Source organism: Nyctibius grandis, chromosome 6 (assembly GCF_013368605.1).
Source record: "Nyctibius grandis isolate bNycGra1 chromosome 6, bNycGra1.pri, whole genome shotgun sequence".
Classification (NCBI taxonomy): Eukaryota; Metazoa; Chordata; class Aves; order Nyctibiiformes; family Nyctibiidae; genus Nyctibius; species Nyctibius grandis.
Window position 1 is genome coordinate 42830511 of NC_090663.1, and position 21489 is coordinate 42851999.

General features: G+C 35.0%; 1 protein-coding gene across 4 annotated transcripts in view; it reads left to right on the forward strand.

Moving 5' to 3' along the window:
• The window catches only part of GLRA3 (glycine receptor alpha 3), a 103191-nt gene that overhangs the window by 18076 nt on the left and 63626 nt on the right, over window positions 1-21489 (forward strand). For 3 of the 4 annotated variants that reach the window (XM_068403640.1, XM_068403641.1, XM_068403642.1), the window contains exons 1-2: window positions 3288-3372; window positions 9755-9822. In XM_068403640.1, the coding sequence (XP_068259741.1) occupies window positions 3288-3372; window positions 9755-9822 (153 nt within the window). Of the gene's footprint in view, window positions 1-3244; window positions 3373-9754; window positions 9823-21489 lie in introns of those variants that run through there. The other variant, XM_068403639.1, reaches the window with a different exon arrangement.

Consider the following 21489-nt stretch of genomic DNA (forward strand, 5'->3'; position numbering starts at 1 on the left):
CGGTAATTTAAAGTTGTATGACTTAATGTTAACCACAAGTCTATTGTAGCTTACTTCTGAATGCACCACAGTATAAAAGTTTTGATAATATTAAATTCTTGTAATTCTACCTGTTAGAAAATCCGTGCACAAATTATTATTTAAAAAAAATGACAGGTCAGAGTAAATTCCCTCTAGACGTGTGCAAAACCATTCCTGGAAGTATGCAACAGTTATGTATCAAGGAGGAAGCTATGTGCATTAACACTAAATGGAGCTAAACACATACTTCATGAAAAGAGTGTAACTTTCTCTAACCACTTAGCCAGAGGCTTATTTTTCAGAAGCATCGTACCATAAAACTGAAGAAGTCTTACCATGAAGAATTAATATTTATGTTAATTTGTAAGCAGAAAACCCATACTTTGCCAGGTAGGCCTTCCTAAAATCCACCGCCTTACTCGGGTTTTACTATATTACCAAGTCTTGCTCCTTTTTAACTCAAAAAGCTTTCCACAAATCTGCTCAGATAGATGAAATTATTATTTGTCCAACAGTATTCTCAAAATAATGAAAGGGCAGAATTCTGCAGTGCTCAACCAGCTTTTACTGAGTAACACACCAATCTGAGAAAAAGGGAAAATATTCCTTGAAGAAATATTTAGTTACAAATTACACCTGATTTCTAAAATAAAACTTGCTTATAGAAAATGTATTATTTATGCTGAATATACTGTTTTCAGAAAGAGATAATAAAATTATCCAAGATATTCTGAGACTTCTCACTGACTAATGAAAGCAAATATTAATGATACTATCATACAAAAAGGTAAATGCCACTTTGAGAAAATCCATAGTTATAGCTATTACTATTTTTCCTGTTCAGTATTACTTACCTTAATTTCAAAGTACTCTATTCCATGGCAGCCTTTAACAGCAACAACTACAAGTACAACAAAGAAAGATTTAGAAAAAGTTCAGAGAAGTGAAAAAAGGACAAACAAATTCTCCATTCAGAGAAAGAGTATTGATATTGAAATTGAAGCTAACAATTGGCCTTTCTATATTTGTGTTGTGGAGAATTTATTTATATCCAGAATAAAAATATAGGATATATATATCGTGTAGTGTATGAATTCGGTACACCCTATAGAATAGAAATGTAACTTTCTTATAGAAAAGTATAAGAAAGAAATCTAAGTGTTTTATATATGTGTGTATATATATATGTACATACACAGTAACTTTATTCTCCTGCCTTGAAAATAGATAAAATCCAGCGAAGTGTAATTGGACTTTCATATTTTATTTGCTTTATAACCACTTATGGTGTTTTATAGAAATATAAATGACTACAAGTTGCAATAATGTGATGGATCAGATACATTCAGAATGACCGATAATGAAAATTATGTCAGAGGCCAATAGGATAATTTCAAATTGAACTAGAAAAAGTATGTACTTTCTCAGAAAGGACAATACTTTCTCCAGCTACAGGAAGAACTAAAGAACTAGGTTAGCTAGTGAAGGAGACTAAAGAAACATTCTTACTGAAAGATAATACTGAAAGAGATACCAAAGTATTCAGAACAATTTAGAAATATCCAACAATTTAGAAATTTTGAACAATCTAAAATTATGCAAATCAACTTACACATAGAATGGAATAAACACTAGATAAGCAAATAAGCAGAAGGATTTTTAACTCTCTGATTTCAGTTAACATTACCATTAAAAGACTTAGTTGCTGATTTTAATTAAAATATGAGTAAATCCCAGCATTCTAGAGGTTTCTCTGTTCATATGCTGTGCAAGTCCAAATTTGTAACACTCAAGACTTAATACGAAATAATTTTTGATTTAAGATATTAAATCCAAATTTCAAATTTGGAGACAGATTTTTTAGTAGGCCTTCTAAATGGAAGTTGCCATAAAACTGTAACTTTTCATGTCCTGAGTAACACAGTCTTGGGAGGAAAAAATTACATTCCCAAACTACACTTATGCGCAAATGGCATCTCCATATATACATACCTGTACGGAATTTTTCCGTTTGGGAACTCTATCCATTCTTAACAAGCAAAGTTCATCATAGGTTTTTTATGAGTTAGAAAATTACTAAGAGTTTTACATTATTCCGTGTATTTACTTCTAAACAAAGGCATACTTAAGCATTTCTTAAAAAAGTGAATTGAAATTAACAGGAGACAATGAAGTGGGTAAGTAAAAGAGATTCACATCCTTCTGCAATAGATTTTTGACTAGAAGTCAGCACAAACAGGAAAGCTCTTTATCTTTTTTGAGACTCCAAAATCCACAAATGGTTTTAGTTGCACTGTGTATCACAATGTTACTCATAATTTCATTTATATATATATTTACTGTGTTGTTTTTTTCAATGTGTTGGCCAGCACTCAAGAAATAGTTCCATGACAATAAAGACCTTTTCTTCAGGTCCACATGGCTGATCGCAGTGCCGATACTCTTCTCTCTTGACATGTGCAGAGCACACTTTAGAATGTCAGTGGGAGTTCTGCACATGTATGGAGAGAAGGCTATATGAGATGACATTTGCCACGTGGCCCTGAGATGAAAATTTTGCCCTAAGATAGTTCCTTCAGTAAGTTGGGGTTTTTTTACCACCGTAGCAGTCACTTTTGTTTTAACAGAAAACAAACCTCTAAGACGATGTTAAAGAATACCATTTGCCAAGAGATTGTTTGGTATGTTGCATTATGTATAAGTATCAACATAAAACATTGGCTGAACAAAAATTGGTGGCGGTAGTAACTATTCTATAAAAGATCTTCACTACTTTTTTTTTCTGATCTAGTCTTCTATTACACTGCACTCAGTTAAACAGTCCAGTCTTAGAGTAGACTCCAGATTATGGCATTCCACATGCACAGCTACTTGGTAGATGACATTGTTTAACTCTGTGATAATGCATTGATCACTGTTGACTGGAAGTGTTATTAATCTCCAGAAGTCCTGAGGAAGAGGTGAAAGCAACTTATAACTATGCAGCTTAGCAAAATAAAATTTGCTTATAAAATGACAGATATAAAAAGAACTTACTGTTTCCATTTCTTCGCTAGTACTATTTTTGAAGCATAAACTAGCTTGAAAGGCAATCTTAGCTTTCCTATTTTCCTGTTCTTAGAAGAATGAACGAAGTGGTTGGCTGTGTAAAATTAATTTCTGTAACAAAATCTCTAACAAAATGTTTTGTTCCATTTCTTTGTTTGTTTTTCCTTGCTGTTAGCTTGGTAGCCACAAAGGAAACAGACAGTGCAAGATCTCGTAGCATGCCAATGTCACCATCTGATTTCCTGGATAAGCTAATGGGCAGGATGTCGGGCTACGATGCAAGGATCAGACCAAATTTCAAAGGTAATTTCAAACCCAGACTTTCAGCATTTCAGTATTTCTTCTCACACAAATGCAGTTTCTAGAATAAATATGAAAATGAAGAAGTACACTCACTGAAAATAAAAAAGTGTCTCTTGCCTTTCTTTGCTATCACAGTTCATTTCAGTAGCAATATGCTCTATTCTTGTCATTTTCACAGCTGCCCATATGCAGACCTTTCAAAAATTTAGCTTATCACTAAATTTGAATTGTCTAATGGGGTTTGTTTTTTTTTTTTCTGAAATGTTTGTTAATGAATTCAAATTCCCACCTTGGATTACCATAGCCTGAAGCACTCCAGAAAGCAAGTTCTGTGAAAGAGAGACAAGATCCTCATAGCTGCCTGATCATAACTAGAAGGGTGTGTTAATGATATGACCATCAGAGTCAAACTCAAGAGAGCTTATCTTGGTTACCACATCTATCACCAAATTAGATTCCTCGCTCCTGTGCCCCAGTTGTGCTTTGAAATGGCAAAAGGGACCATCTTTCATCTTCTCCGTTCTCCACTGAAACTGCAGGTGCTCAATACCTGGAATTGTCTCTTGGCGTGTGCCTTTCACACACTCATCACAAAGGTGATTCAAACAAGACAAAGGAGATTCAAAGAAGACTGGAAGTCTAAAGCTTGCAAATGCAATGATTACATCTTCCCAAGGTCTTAGAGCAAACCCTACTATGCAGACTCAGCCATGCTAAACAAGAGTATTTAATGAAGGATTATGCAAACAATATTATTATACAAATATACAGACTATTATACAGATGAATACCATTCATTCTAATCTTTGCAGTCTGAGAAGTTTAGGTAAATTTGACTATTCTTTTTTCAGAAAGCAAAGAGTTCCAATAACTCTATGGTGGAACTATATTTAACTCTATTTCTGAATCTTTTAACCAAGTTATCAGTCTTGAAATTCTCCAGAATAGAAATATTTTTTGAAAGAATAAACCTATTGTGAATAAAAATTATATTATTTTTTCTTTGCCGTAGCTGCCTCCTCTTATGCCCGTCTTCTTGAGTCCAAGATATCCTCTTAGCTCTAACATTTCACATGGGTTTTACTCCATGTTTACTACAAAAATTTTCCTTCAAGGAGATGGGCCTTCCTCCTCTAAGTCATCTGTCACTGCCTTTCCATCTTAATTCTTATTCAGCACTAAATTTTATAATTTTTGGACATCTCCAAGTCCCAGAAACTTAAGTGGTTATGACTCTAAAGCCATTGCTATTTGCTGGTTTTGCCAGAATTTGCCCAGACTGATTCATAAGGACCAAGCATGTAGTCTGTCAAATTACTTCCTCACCAGTAAGCTATAAACTGTTGGTGCTGTATATCTAAAGTTATTACTGAACCTGGAAATGCTTTGCTTTTAATAAATTACCAGTGCTGATATTTCCCAGAAAATTATAAAAGTGCACTGGAAATTCAAACAGATCACTAAAAGATTTACAACAGTGATCAATATCCCTGATGGCCTTGGAATTTCCTTGCCAGAACTACTTTGAAGAATGTTCTAGTGCCTGGCGTCCTGGAGAGTTGTATGAAACAATATTTACAAAGTAATGCAAAACACTATTTCTAAAATTACTTTATATGAATGGTAGCTCTTAAATTATTTTTAGTCCTTATAGTTACCTTGACTTATTGCCACAGTATACTCTTTAGCTTGCAGACTGCAGGTTCAACCTAAGGTAAAGCTGTGCTGGGCAAAAGAAGACCTCAGGCAAAGTCTGAGCATTGCAGTTTTTCTTCAGCTGATTTGGGGATTGGATTTTGGAGTTTGTCATGGACACGGTACAATCACAATCTTCTGATGGGACTACAGTGAAGAACAGGCAGATGGTTTAGAGATTAACAAATTCAATACAGTATTTCTTAAAAGTATAATTCAAAAGGCTTAGAGCCTTGTTTTGTAACTATTGAAATTTAAAGAGACAAAACCTAATTTGACATTGTTCTTTTTCGAAAAGTGTACATTCTAAATCTTCTAGACAGCTATGCAGTTTGAACAAATCTGCCCAGAATGATTCAGATTTGTCACTAAGAATAAGTGTCTCTCTAAGTGACTTTGCCACTTTCTGGTTAGTTTTATTAGTCCTAGAACAAGTGCTGGGGCTTAATGCCTTTTTCAGTTTTTAATCTGGCAACAGTTTTAAAGAAACAGAATGAGTACTAATAAGAGAACTCAGACAATCATTTAAAATCCTTTGTTCTTCCAATAAAATTCCTATGTAGGCAAGATTTTTAGCTACCATCTTTTAGTCATAAGTAGTCTCAGTGAATAACACACAATTATATATTTTGTCTGAGTGCTCTGATTTTGGATAAGAAATTCTGCATATCTGTTCTTGTTCAACAGAAATGATAGAGAAGACTGTTGATATTTATTTAGCTATGAAATAAAACAGAAAATTAAGAACTCTTGTAAAATCTTTGTTCCAGTTGCAAAATTTTCTTATTTCCAGTACATCAAACCTACTGCAAAGGGCTTCTCTTACTCAGCTGTTCTACATCCCAGACTATATCTGTTCCTGTAAATATGGGAAATACTTCACTGTCTTTCAAGTTTGGACATAATTATGTAATCCATGTCTAAAAATTGTCAGGGCCTCAAGATGCTCGGAATTAACCTGATACAGAAGAGGTGTTATATTTTTAAATCTATACAGCCCAGGTTGCACCATTGATAACAATCTATTAAGGTGGAAATTTGGGGATTTACATAGGAAACTGTAAAGTGTTCCTTGCCCTGGTATTGTCACACAGTGTTCAGCAGTCATTAGCTTAGGAACTTCTTAAGCCAGGACTTGACTGAAAAAATTAATTTAGTAAATATGTTCTTTTGATCACTTCTGGAAGGTCTTTATATTTTTGGCCTTTCTAGTATTTTATGGCAATAAAATCTTCATGTTTTGGAATAGTGAAAAGTATAAATTTTTGTTTGCTTTGAATTAGGTGACTATTTTACTGATTTTATTGCCATGTGACATATTGAGAAACTAAGGAAAAGGATTATTTCCTTTTGATCTTTACAGATTTATATGCTTATATATCACTCCCTACTGTATCCCTTTTCCAATGTGAAGAGTCCTGTTCTACTTAAGCTGGTTTTGTGCAGCAGCATTTCATAGAATTCGTGATCCTTGTTTGACTTCTTGACATCTTTTATCTCCCTAATATGTCCTCTTGAGGCGGACAGAAGAGAAATTTTTAAGTATTCAAGATGGAAGTTCATAATCTACTTGTATGATGGTCCATTATTTTTATGTATCTCTCTGCATTCTCTTACGTTTATTGATTACAATGCATTCTTCCAGAGAACCATCCATAATTAACGTAGCCTCTCTTTTCTGCATGGAAATTGTGAATTTGGAGCCCATCAGTAGGATTATTTGGCATTTGACTGACACTGAACTTCACCAAATATTTTATTGCTTGATAGCTCAGTATTTTGTGATTTTTCTGCACCTCCTTGCAGTCAGCTTTATACACAACCACTCTAAATAATCTTATACCAGAAGCAAAATTATATTGCTAAGTCTTCTTTTCTAGGTCATTAATATTGAACTACAAAGATTCAGTGCAGATCCATGGGGGAACTCACCGGCAATCACCTCACACTTTGAAAAGTGGCTATTTATTCCTAACATTAAATAGGTTTAAAGCAAAAGGCCTATAAGAGGACTGTCTCTCACTTCATCAAGACTAATACCCTTAAAAAGCTGTTGGTAAAAGATCATGTTGAAAAGTTTTTGAAAATCCAAATATACTGTTTTAATTAATTTAATTATATATTACAATTAAAATTAATATTTATTTAAGTTAATTATATTGCCTTTGTCCACATGCTTATCAGCTCTTTCAGAAAGCTTCAGTAGATCTGAGACTTGCTATTTCAGCAAAAATAATATTAATCCATATCTCTTAATCGTAACACTTCACATCATTTCTACCAGTGTGGGCAGTACAGAGGTAAGGTTTATAGGGATAAAAGTTCATTGTCAACATCATCAACCATCATACCTGAAGTCTGTCTTTTAATTCAAGTTATACTTGCTGGACATGGTACACATTTCCACTGATAACAAAACTGACACAGGTGATAGCTGACACGGTGTTTCCTATTTCCACAATTTTGCAAAGATTTTTATAATGTCTGGCTTGATATCACCTCAGCCTGTCAGTTTGTTCCTGTTCACTTCATCTGAAATGTCTTCTACAGTCCTCACACAAATCTTCCATCAGAATGGCTCCAGTATTGGACACAGTTGCAACTGGAGATAAATGCTGCTACAAAGGCTTCATTTAGTTTTTCTGCTTTGACCCTCTTCACTTTCATGGATACTTTTATACATTAATCGTCTTTTCTTGACTTCATCTTCCAGATCTTGGCAGAATTCTATTTTTAACATCTTGCAGATAGTTACCGTTGTTAGCTTCTCTGTCTCTAGTGAGTTTCAGCTCTATTTTTTTTCTGCCTGTCTTTAATCTATGTTCAACTTGCCTGAGTCCCTGTGTTTGAATATGACTTCCAGTTTTAACAGCTTCATTTATGCTTCTTTTTGACCATGTTTTGGGAAGTTCATTTTTACTCTCAACACAGTATCTTTAAGTAGTCTCTAAACTAATTGAAATCTGCTTTTAGCTTCTCCTTTTATGCTCTTTTTAACTAGCTGTTAATTTTTTTAAATGCTGCTTTTGAAATTAAGCATCAGCATTGTAGTGATTTTGGATTTTTTCTTTATAAAAGTAACTATGTTTGTTGATACAGTAAACTTACACTTTAAAGCATAGTACTATTTTAAACAAGATAGTATCATACCAAATTTGAAATTATGACAAGTACTACAACACGAAAGCATTTGGAAGGAAAGCTGCCTTGCAAAGAAATTATCTAACATAGCTGGGAAATACAGTTTTCTCCCTGATAGTTTTTAGTGACTCTGCCTTTGTTCATCTTCCCTGCTTTTTCTTTTTCTCTTGATCCTTTTCAGGAGTTGTCAGTGTCAAGCTTTTACTGAATTCTGAAAAGTATTTGATATGCTCAACAGTTCTAAATAATTAATCAAGTATCAAAGTAAAAATAGTGTCAAAGTGACTACAGAGTGATACCTTCTTACCTGAGAATTCTGCTTCACAGGTGTAGTCTTGTGCATCATAATGATGAAGCACCCATAGTGATTTTTTGCTGCAATTGCCATACAGTGCTTCCAAACAATTATTGCCTCGAGGAAAGAAAGCTGGGTGTTCCAAGTTGTGTCCTGTTGGCAGAATTTTCAAAGGATGCTCTGATTCTTCAAGTATTTAATATCAAGTTTATTGGTCACATTAGATTTTGTTAGTTGCAAACCATCAGAAGTGGCAGAGCAGCTTCTTACTTCAGTGGCCCTAAAAAAGAAATATTACATAAGGATTTATTAGACCAGTCCTCAAATTCCAGGTGTAGATCTGTGATTATTAGTGACTGCTTACACCTGCAAAAAGAAACCAGATTCCCCAGTGCTGAGCTGGATTATTGATAGAAGAATGTCAAGGTGCAAGAGGGTGACAGAAAAACCTTGTGGTGGAAAAACTTTGTTTCTGCTGTACACATACTGAAATTGATAAGAAATAATGGAGGAATTAGTATGCTTGACCACAATTCTATTTTTTACAGAGACTTTCAGATAAATAATTTGAAACCTTTTCCATGAAGAGATGATTCATTGTTCAGTTATCATAATGACTGTTCTGCCACTACTGATGCTTCACAAATGCAAGATAAGATAGAACAACAGTTGACTGAAGACCCATGGTAACAGAAAATTCAGTTTAAATGGATTCTTAAGAATTTTGTGAATTTAAAAGAAATGAGAATAGAATCTAAGTCATTCTTTCCTATCCACATTCGTTCCAGTAAGCAGTAGAGATAAGAACAACAATAATGTATTTCTGTTACCAGTGATGGCAGATAACACTAACTGTAGCAGTTGTCTTGAGTGAAAAAAGGTCACTTTTTCCCCTAATTGTTGTAAGAAGTGACATACATTGCTCACTGAAACACACATAAAAATATTTTTTACTATCCATTTCAAATAAGATGTTGATTTTTTTTTGCATAAAATCATCTATGTAAGTTTATAATGAACTTTCTCTCTTTTTTTAAATTGCTAGAACTGGCCAGTCAAGTGTACCTTTGAGAAAAATCAAAAGGAAAATTATTAGAAACTGTTCTATTTCATTTTACTTTAAATGAGTTGTTAATGTAACATTATTTCCTCCTAAATAAATAAATATTTTTTCATAATGGTTTATATCTTACAGTCACTCAATAAGCAATGATTCTGGAACAGGGACTGGTGGTTTTTTTTCTTTTGCAGGCCCTCCAGTTAATGTCACATGCAACATATTCATAAACAGCTTTGGATCCATTGCAGAGACAACCATGGTAAGATATTTTACCTCAAACAATGTTTAAAGTTCAAATTAAATATCTTCAATGAGCTCAAAAGCTAGCTAGGGCTTTTTTTCACCTGTAACTAAACGAAGAAGAAAATCCACTTCTGAGAACAGAAAGTGGGAACATTTAATTTGGCAATTGCTTTTTTCTAACAGAAAATCCATCATTATACCATCAAACACACAAGTAAAATAAAGTCAAGGGTTGGGGTTTTTTATTTCTCCGTAAGTTTTATTTGATAGTTGTAATGAGCTCATTATTTTCAATTATGCAGATATTAGTTTCTATAGTGTTCCACCTTTCTAACTTCGAAAATGTCAATTCATTAAGTGCCTTTGTTAATAATATTTTATAGTTTCATTATATACAGTGCACGTGGGGATTTGTACTTTTTTTTAAAAGTCTTTCTTCCACAGAGCTATTGCAGAGAGATAATAAAATAACTAAAATGGTGATCTGGTATGTAAGATTTCATTATGAATTCTAAGAGCGGGGTAAATATAAGTGGATTGCACACTTTTTGTACACACACTTACAATTTTTCTGTTAAAGAAATGTAGAAGATAGAGTACAAAAAGACGTGAGATTTTAAGGAAATAAGGAGAAAGAGAGGTCAAAGTCTAAAGAGAGTAAATTTAGATATTGAATTGTGAACATACAAAAATAACTTGGATAATCTTATTTCACAGTTGAAAGATATATGCTAAGAACCTGGAGCACAGATTTACTCATTAAAATTTGGTGAGAGAGAAGATACGGGCATTCTTTCTCCATACAAGTGCCTCACATATTTGAAGAGTGGCAAATAAATACCTTTGAAAACAGTTACATAGTAATTTGGGGACAGAGAGGGTTAAAATATAAAGAGATGAAGTAAGAGCTGTGGGAGTTTGTAAGATCCAAATATAGTAAATATTCTGAAATCCCAACAATTTCAGGGTTCAGGATACATACTTGGAATGACAGAACACAGTCTAAAAATAATTGGTATAGCCAAAAAATATATATATAAAGAAATAATACTAGGCAAAAGCTATCCTTCTGAATTACCAGTAAGAGCAAAAATGAGACCTTTGAATGTAGCCAAGGACTTGTAGTTTTGTAGTTAGCAAATCAAGAATATAAATTCTTAAAGTCAAATATTTATGCCCTCTATCTCCAAAGTGATATTCACAGCTGCCTGATCTTTACTCGCCTTGGAATAGAGTGGTAGATGTTACTGAGAGAGGCAGATGTTTTTTTCCAGGTAGAACATTACTTTAATTTGTATTTGGGTGGCCTGCCAGCTTGCAAATCCCAAACAGATTGACATGGCATCCAAGGAGATTTATTCAGGTTCGATCAGAGGATTAAGCAGTGCCCACATGATTAGAATAGTGCTCCACAGCTACTTTTTAATGGTTGTAGTGGCGAATCTGCTACAAAGCAGGCAATAGACCACAGGGTCAGTAAAGTGCAAAGATCCAGCAATGCGATTACTATAAAAAGGATATTTGGAAAACTCAGGTTGCTACCACTTTAAAAAATTGTCCTGAATTTGGGAAAAGGATACCTGAGTTCCCATTTCAGGTGTATTTTCTCTCCAAAAAAAGAGAATTATAAATATTTCCTTTCAGTACAACTTGGTACAATACTTAGTACAATACTTCTATCTTATAATGAATTTACATTCTATTCTGTGTTACCTTGAAAGCCAATTAAAACAGCAGAGATGGTAGACTACGACCTGATCTGTAAGAAATAGTTCCAGGTAGTATGTTATAGAAAATACCAAACCTGGTCAGAACCACAGGGTTTTTTATTCTATCGATTATATGCATTCAAAAACTGGACAATTAAGTACAACCTTGACCTTAGGACAAATGCCGCCTTCATGATGCTGGCATTCTGTTTATAATGTATTCACTGATACAGTTCAAACCAGACTTTTGCTTATGGTGAGCAGCTATTGACCGCTCAGAGGCTCAAATCTTCCTTTGCAGAAGAGCAAATGCTTTTGTGTAGATAGGACTTTCAGTTGTGTATTTTATTAGTTTTGCTTCTCTCCAACATTGAAGATGAATATCTTCTGAAAAACATGAAAATTTTTCTATCTTAAAATTACAATCAAAGACATCTTGTATTATTTTACTAACTGAATTTCTGCATTGTTGAACAAAAGTCAATTCACTGCAGTTCAGTATTTTACCAATTGTCACTTTTACCAATCATATTATTTACTATAGTCCTTAAAATCCAGGTACTTATGTCTTAATATTTATTCTAAATCTTTACACATAGAAAGACTTAAAAAAACCCAATTTATTAGATTCAAAAAGGACTTTTATATTCTTGATAAATACTTTTTTCCAAACTCTAAACAAAAGAGCTTAAGTAAGCAACAAGTGCAAAATAAGAACTGGCCACTAAGTGGTACCTTGAAGTCTTGCTGGTATTTAAAACTACCAGCTGAATAATGGGATATGCAGATAATCTGTTAGCTTTAAAGAAGTCCCAGTACACCAAGCCACGTCCTTCACTGCTCTTGGCACTGTCAGTCTCTCTCCCCGTCTCTCTGGTTCTCGAATTCTCTCACTGATGACCAAAATCTTTGAGCTCCCTCTGCTGCCTCTGTTTTGTATAACACAGTAATAGTTACAGAAAAAACACTGGGTTAAAAAAAAAAAAGCCAAAATCGGCTGCAAAACAGCCCGGTGCCAGCTTTACACCACCGGACTTCATAGTTCTCGGTAAGGAGGAGGATGTTGTCAGTGTGCGATGGGAACTGACAGCGTGCAGCAGGAATCAGCTCTCGGGGAAGCGGGTTGTCTTAAGCTCATCCACATCTGGTCTAACAGATCAGGAGGGACAGACAAAAAAAAAAAAGTAGCTTAATTTGGCTTACAGTTTGTTAACTCTGTAAATTGGTTCTTTCTTTCTTTTTTCTTATTTCTTACATTTCTTTCAACTTCTTTAGAGTATGGGTTACAGCTATTTCATATTCCCTTTCTTTGTCTCAAAAGACAAATCAGATGGTTCATAGCGGGGAAAAGGCATGCCACCTCTGGCTAAAAAGCTGTGATTCTAGTTGTACTTAAGTAATTTTAAGTGATCATATGAGGAAATTAATTTATGTCATGTATGCTCTGAGGAGGAAGGAAAAAAATTAAATCACGTAATTTAAAACTCCCTTAAACAAACTTTCATCATCAGCACGACTTAGGGTCCAGCCTTGTCAATCTTTCTATGTTATTGAGCCAAACGGTAGTATCAGATCTGTATATGTCTCAACGATATTCACAAAGCGAGGATTTCACCGTCATCCTCTATCTAAGTAAAACTTATTGCTTCACACATATAAGGGAAAACCTAGGTCCAGTCTTTCATTTTTTACATGTTGCTACTACTCTTTTTTTCACATAAGGATTTAGAAATATTAAAGAATAGCAGGAGATTAAAAAAATGTGGAAGCCCAGAATAAAATGGCTATTTCATTATATGAAATTAATATAACAATTAACACCTGAAGTTTTTTATTTAAGATAAATAGTGACGTACCTAAGCACACTTAACCTTAAAAATCTGAGAAATCAATTTGATTGATTGGTTATGTAAAGTTAAATGTATATTGGCAATATAGGAACCATATCCTACAGAAAATCAAATCATTTTCTTATTGGTGCACTGGAACTTAAATTTCAGGTTTTATCACAACATCCTCAAAAGTTACTTAAGAGAGTTTCTCTTTGTAGCTCAAGCTGTGCTTAGCTTGTATTTGCACTGTATCTCCTAATGCTAGGAGATTTCCTGATTAAGAGTAGGGTCATAGATATTGTTGGCAGTTACCAAAAAAAAAAAAGAGATTATTCAGTCTTACAGGGTGAGAAGAACATCAGTGCCAACATTTTCAGCTACAAATGCTCAGAGACAAAATACTGAATACATGAAGCAAAGGCTACAGAATAGTTGGGCCATTGGGCAGATAATAGACCATACCAAAAAGCCTCCTTTTATTCTAGTAAATATGACTGACCAACTTCCTCAAGGTTTTGTGAGTTTTAAAGGTCAGGAACAACACTTTGATCTTAATGCAGATTTACAGCAATATTTACGAAGTACATATTAATATGCTTAGCATAACTCATGCTAAAAATGTATTGAAAGGGACACTTACTAAGAGACCTGATGGCAAACGGCAACGGTGCAGACAATTAACATATTAAGAAGCGTGTGTTTATTATTTGTTCCTGCCACATTTTTGCTCATGGGTATTTCTTGACTGGGTCTGAAAAGATCTGTGTTATCCTGAGTGTTGTTGGGAAGCAGGTGATAGATCTTTCTGTACTCCCAGGACTAATGAGATTATCTACAAATAAAATGTGCTTTTACCCTACATTAACCCATTTTTAAGACATCATCATTACTCTCCTTTCACAAGTCACAGCTCTTTAATTTCATTAGCTTCATCTTTCTTCAAGTGAGCATTTATATTTGTGTTCTATTCTACCTATTCTTGTATGAGCTTGGAGGGCAGATTATTTAACATTCTTTATTTTATCATAAACTTGACTCTGCCACCCTGAGCCTGGGTCACAGAGTCAGGTGCAGACAGAGGTTTTTCAAATTCTAGTGGGTCTGCAGCTGTCCAGTTTGTTACATGACCAGATTAACCCATGGAAATCCCCCTCTTGAACCTGCACTCTAAGCAGACAGCATCATATCACCCTCCCAGATACAGCATCTATTTTCCATATTGTACAGAAATTCTATAGGATGCAACCAAAGTGTGCTTGAAAAAGTGCATTGCAATGTATACAGTGTATGAATTAGCAAACAAATAGCATCATTTGTTTTCAAATTAAAAACTTTGCACTGAAGAGAATGTTTGGTTCAGGTTTGGACTAGCAAAAAGGGCTGATTAAATTGATTTTTAAAAATGACCAGAAGCTTTGCCTTTGCTGGACTTGAGGATCTTTGCAGAAGCTGGCAACAGGTTTCTTTTCCTGGTCGCTCAAGCCAGTGGTTTTTAAACTGTTTTCAGAAGCAACTCTCCAGTGAGTTACTAGGGAGCAGTAGAGTTCATTCCTTGGTTAATAGAGTGTGATTATGTTATTTGAAAAATAGGCTCAGTCACAGGGATGGTTTCCACATATTTCATATGTTTGAAAGCCAGTATATTCAACATGGATATATAGAAAAACAGAAATATAAACTATGAATAGAGACATGTCAGTAAACAATGAACAAATAATTTTGTCTTATTAAACATTAGGTTAATCTTTCTTGATTGTCCCTGTAAAACAGCAACAAACCAACTCAAGACCAAGTCTCAGGTTTATTTTAGATAGCATCCTAAGGCCAAATTCTGCTGAAAGCTCTAGAGTTATAGTGCAACCTTACCTAATAACAGAGTGCATTTGTCTGAGAAAATACTGGATGAACAGCAAGGTCTTGTTTTCAGGTCTCAAACCCTGCCATTTCTAGATATCCTTTCAATGATTTATGAAGAACTGAAACTTCCTTTATGAAAGGAAATTATTTCATGCAGTTAATATCTCTAGATTGACTGTGAAGTTACAGTCTAGAGTAAGTGCTACTCTAATGATGAAAAGTTGTGGGAAAAAGTTTTAGACATTTTCGATAGCTTTAGATGAAAGTACGATCATAGAGGATGCAACTCAGTTGTTAGTGTGCATTTACAGTATTAATGGAAATTTAGAAGTGATGCAAGAAGTGAAAAGGACTATATTCTGTGCATGAACAAGCCATAGGTCTGAAAATATAACAGCAACAACAAAATGTTAAATGTTGAATAAAATCTCTAATATTCTTCATGAAAAACAACTAGTAGTTTATAGTCCCAGCTGTCACAGAAAACCTGGAAAATACTCCACTACCTCAGGCCTCGTGCTGAAAGCTGAGTGGCTGTATCCACTTGTTCGAGCAGGGCATCCACAAAATCTCTCTTCATCTACCATGAGATGCACACAGTATCTTCTGCTTTACTTTGTAGTCCTGGCAGAAATGTAAAATCAGGTATACAACTACCTGTACCAACTTCAGGTCCCAATTCTGTAAATGTTTTAGAACATGTCAGTCACAGATTGTTTCATAGACCTAAGGAACAGGCAGCAGTGGTAGTCTTACTGCTGGGCAATATTTTCTTAAATTCCTACTTACAATAAAGGATACCTAGCTCAAATATTTTTTACCTCATTTGAAGAAAAGACTGAATCCAGGCCTGCAGTTGCCTTAGGGCTCTAAGCCTAGGAGTAATTGTTCTGCTTTAACTAAAATAGATAAATATTTACCAGGATAGGTGTTATAATCAGTTCTTTAAGACATACTATAGGAAATAATTTTCTCATTCTCTCTGTTCCGTTTTAACAAACATTCTTAAAGATTTTACAAAACACTTTGTACAATACAGAAAGCAGAACAGCTCACTTTAAAGACACCAAATTTTCCATTTCCCCATAGCTACATGTTGCAATAAGGAACAGAAGACTGGAAGGGACCTTCTACATCATCCCTGCAAGTCCTTGCTACTGCAGGCAATTTTGCTTTATAATCCTATTCATCACCTGTTCTAATGCTGTCTAAAACTCAAATTGTTTCTTTACATGCCAGCCCTTATGAAAGGTTCTTCCAGAATCTTTATCTCCCTGTTCCAAGGGAGATTGAGCCTTTAGCCAAATTTTTATATCCTGTGTTTACCTACACCCATCTGATCTTGTTCTAGAAAAGCTGGAGAAAAGTTCACACCTCTTATTACCTCTTGCGTATGCTTGCTTCCATTGATTCTTCTTTCTCTGACTGCTCTTTTTCACTTAACTGAAAAGCCATGACTTATACAGCACTGCACTATGAAAGCCTATGGCATTACTCCCATCCCCTCCAGCATTTTCTTCCTTACTTTTATATTTTTATATCAGTCTTTTCAACTTATTTGAGTAGCAGCTGTCAGGTTAGCTGTTGCTAGAAGTCTATATCCTGCTATAGCAATTACAACATTACCCAGAAAAAGCTGTGAACATAACTAATTTGCAAGCTGAGATCTACTCAGTCACTACTGCAGAAAATCTGAGGATGTGTGAAAATAAGACTGTGGCATCACTACATAGCTCTGTCCACATTGTATGAGGTATGCTGTTTATAAAGTTTCGTATTTTATTGCAATCATATAATATTTTTCAAATATCTTTAGTGTAGCTGCCTCACGATGTGTATTTAAGCAATGGAAATTAATCTTATCATGATATATGGGGATTTTGCCCTTAACTCCTATTAGCATTACACAGAATCACAGAATGTTAGGGATTGGAAGGGACCTCGAAAGATCATCTAGTCCAATCCCCCTGCCGGAGCAGGATTCCCTAGATCATATCACACAGGAACACGTCCAGGCGGGTTTTGAATGTCTCCAGAGAAGGAGACTCCACAACCTCTCTGGGCAGCCTGTTCCAGTGTTCATTAATGGGAGTTAAGTCCACCAGTCCCCATCTATCACTGCACGAATATAGCCTTTCTCCCTCGGTTCTGCATGAACCTGCAATTTACTAACATTTTGTTTACAGAAACAAAAGCTACAGTCAGCTTTAGAATAACTGTTAAATGAACCTGAATTAAGAAAATAAAGGATTTTCAGATTGTCATCTTTGTTCCTAATTTCTGCTCTTGAGTCTAGTAAATATGGTCTGGAAAAGCTCTCCAGTACAAAGACTTTACAAGAAACATTAACCTTGAAAGAGCTATGCACTCACAATTTTTGTATATCATACCCACACTGCAAAGACATATCCTAAATCATATCCAAAAAAAGTTGAAATCATTTTATAATACTTTAAAAATAAACAGTAAAATTATACAATTTATTAAAAGAGCTTGTAAGAACCTGTTTTCTACATAACCTTTTTCCTTTTACAAATAGAATACACAGCATGCTATCAAATATGGTCATTAACAGCTGGTAGAACAAGAGGTATTATAAGACTGTGATTCTGGCTTCAATATTCTTTAAAAGCCAATACGATCACAGCAAAGTGTGTGCTGATATGCATTTTTTACTGACCTGCTGTTCCCTATGTCATTACTGGCATTACAACGATGGTGCCAGATCTCTTTTTTTTCCCCCTAAATCCTTCTAGATTCTAATGCCAATTTACACGATAGTAAAACTCAGCATCCCTGAGGCAGTTTGGTTTCTTCAACAGCACAAAATAACCCTTCTGACTTCAGAATCTGTCTCACTTATCACGTCGTCCTCAGCAGGCCCAGTCGTCTCCTACAGCACAGAAACTGAGTTCTGTACCTTCTCTCACTCCCAAAGCACTTTCCTTTGTCCCTTCAGCTAGTTAACCATCTTACCCAGGGAGCACTACCCTGCCATCTAGATTCACGAGACAGGTTTCTCTAGACAGGGACCTACAGATTGTCACCTTCCTCCCTCTCCCCAAATTGCAGGTAACCCCAGCTCATAGGCTTCTCTGCTCCTCTGTCTCTAGTGTCCCAGCTTGCAGAGGCTTTTACTTTCTCAACAACTTCATCCAGGGCTTTTGACACAAGGATGCCAACAAAAATCAACTCCCTCTAGTTGCAGCCTTCTCCACAGTTCAGAAAGGTTCCAACTTGCAAGCCTCTACAAAACATTATCAACCTCTAGGAGCAAATTTGATCACATACCCTCTCCCAGAAAAAAAACAGTCAGCTACCACCTCAAGGCATTTCTTATTGGAGACTGTGAGCCAGTGTGAACAGATATTGATCAAACACTTTATCACAATCACGAAGATATTGAAGGTGAATTAAAAATAACTATCTTGAATACACATAACTGAGGAAAAGTATGTATTCACTATTTCTTCTTTACCTGTTTTTTATGATAAAGCAATAATCTTCAAAAGCACTTCTGGGGAACCTGAGTTTATTGCCTTGCTTTAAAAAATAAGTAGTCTTTACATTGCCTAATCTTTCAGTCAGTAGATTTCTTTTTCAGTTAATAGCTTTCCAAAATGTAAATGTATAGGAACATATGAAAGCTAATTTATTGGCATAATGAGGTTTGTTAAAGAAGATTTCTAGTCTGCTTTCCATCTACAAATATTGTGTGCTACAATATGTGGGATCTCTCACAATCTTCTTTTTAGTTGCTCTGTCTTCTTTTATAGGTTTAAATTGAATGAGGGTTTAGCTACTTGACTCCTAGTAGGATTGAATCACAGAATGGTTAGGGTTGGAAGGGACCTCTGGTGATCATCTAGTCCAACACCCTACCAAAGCAGGTTCCCCTAGAGCATGTTGCACAGGGTCATGCCCAGGTGGGTCTTGAATATCTCCAGAGAAGGAGACTCCACAACCTCCCTGGGCAGACAGCTCTCTCAGCACAGAATACTGAAAATTTGATGTTTCTAGGCAGTCTTTATTAGTTCCCTGCTTTGCAATATATTTTTCCTTATTTTTGTGAACATTATGAAACTGGCTATGCTACAATTTCAAAAAACTGAGTACATAAAATACATAATTTGCATGCCTTGATATAATGTATATAATATATATAATATATAATACGTATATATAAAACAACACTTTTCAAAGTATATGTTTACATTTTACACTGGTTAAGTCTTTCATTCTTTTTGGATAATTTTACAGCAATTCTTAAATATTTGTACTAGACCTTACAGTGTAACAAGACTGTTTCCCAGCTTAGCAAAAGGTGGGGGAAATGTTTCAGATTTGTGCCTGTGACTACTCTTCGGGTATGACTGTAGTATCACAAATCACGGTATTTGAGATCTACCAAAATAAGGTTAGGATTGGCTTTTCAATGAGTAACCTCTACTTCCACCTCCTTCATCATGGACCTAGTGGAAGCCCATGAACTTGACATTTCTTCCTTCTCCCTTGCTACTCATGTAGACCCACATGCACTGATTCACAAAGTAAATTCTTCATGAAAGGAGCAGGTTAGAAAATGGATACTGAATGGAGTTTGCACCTGTTCAAATTTTATTTAGTTGCCTAAGTGCATTTAGTGTTTTTAGAGATGGCCTTAATAATCCCTATGAGTCCCTGGGTTACCTAGGCTGGTAGACATATCGTAGGTTGCAGGAGATGTGCATCTCTTTGAACCAGCAGCCAAAAGGCAGAATATCTTAGGGCTTTTCAAATGCCACTAGATGTCTTTGTGTAGACAAACAAATTGTTCCTTTTCTCCTTAGTATTGGTACAGTTCAAATCCACATTAACTTTCACATGTTGCCATGGCATCAGTGTAGAACCTCTAAACAACATGATTTTCCTGACACACTTGGTGCGCTTCATGCCTATCAATAAACTTAAAGACAACTCATACCTAATCAGGTTTGTTTAAAGTTAGAGATATATCCCTTCCCACAGCCCATTTTAACTGGTGTTTAAGCTGCTGAAGTTAGCAGGTCCTGCTTCTGGACTTGAGCCACTTCAGCTTTACCTTTTATTTTACCCTGTTTACCCTCTTCTAGACAATGTCATATTTACCTACCAACACAAGAAAGGCTGCAGAGAAAGTTAGTATGGAATTCCCAAATTCCTATTTGATCTAATTAGGTTATATTTTCCTTAGGAGATGAAACAGCAGATGATTTCAAACGTGTGTTTTCAATAAAGATTTCTACTATTAACCCATTCAGTCAATCATTGAAACAAGTCATATTCTAAGTGCTAAACATATAAAATGTATAAATAACAACATGGAATATATAGCACCAAAACTTCATCTGAACAAATTAATAATCTCAGAAAAACTCAACTTTTCACTTAGCAAGAAATATATTCTGCTGTTAGAGCAAAAGCAGCTTCAGGGACACATCATTTGTCTGTACAAAAAAAGCCGTGATCTTTTGTCAGCTGAGAACATGGCAAAGATCAATGAAGACACAGGCTTAGTGCATGATGTTTCTTCATGTAATTGTCATGTCCATTTTCATCTAATCCCTTATACTACTGCTTGAAAGTGCAAACATTTTAAAAGCCCCTGAGCTAAAGCTTAAGAAAGCAATTACATTGAACAAGTTGCAAAACATGATTTTAGCATAATGTATTAGGAGTTGGGAACACACAACTTCCATTAAGAATGGAAGTAGTATCTTCAATCTGCAATTAATAAATATTCTAGGACATGCAGTAAGAGCTGTGACAGATATTATTATACAGTATGTCACTACTATGTTTAATTATTTTTTTAAGAGTAAACATCCTAGATATTAACTGGCTTTGACTTTTGATATGACAACTATTTGTGAGCACAGAAACTAAAATCCAGACATTGCTACTGATAATAAAACAGGAAATAAAACAATACTAAAGTTAACTAAACCCATCCATGTTGCAACGTTTCCACCCTAAAACCTATGGAAAATAAGTAGATTTTGTAGCACATGGTTGAATTCAACACTTTAATGTTTTATAATAAAGACAAGGGAGTCAAAAGCTAAAAATGAAGAAGTCCTTACGGAAACTACTACTTATATTCTTCTTTTAGCTATGGGTTGAATGACAAAGACTGAAAGCTCTGTACTAATAAGCATCCTGTAAGTGACCCCATACTTTCAGTAAGGGAAAGATTGAACTGAAGTAGTGACAGAACAGTTCTCATCCTCCAAACCATTAGCAGTGATGGTGAATCAGATATTACTC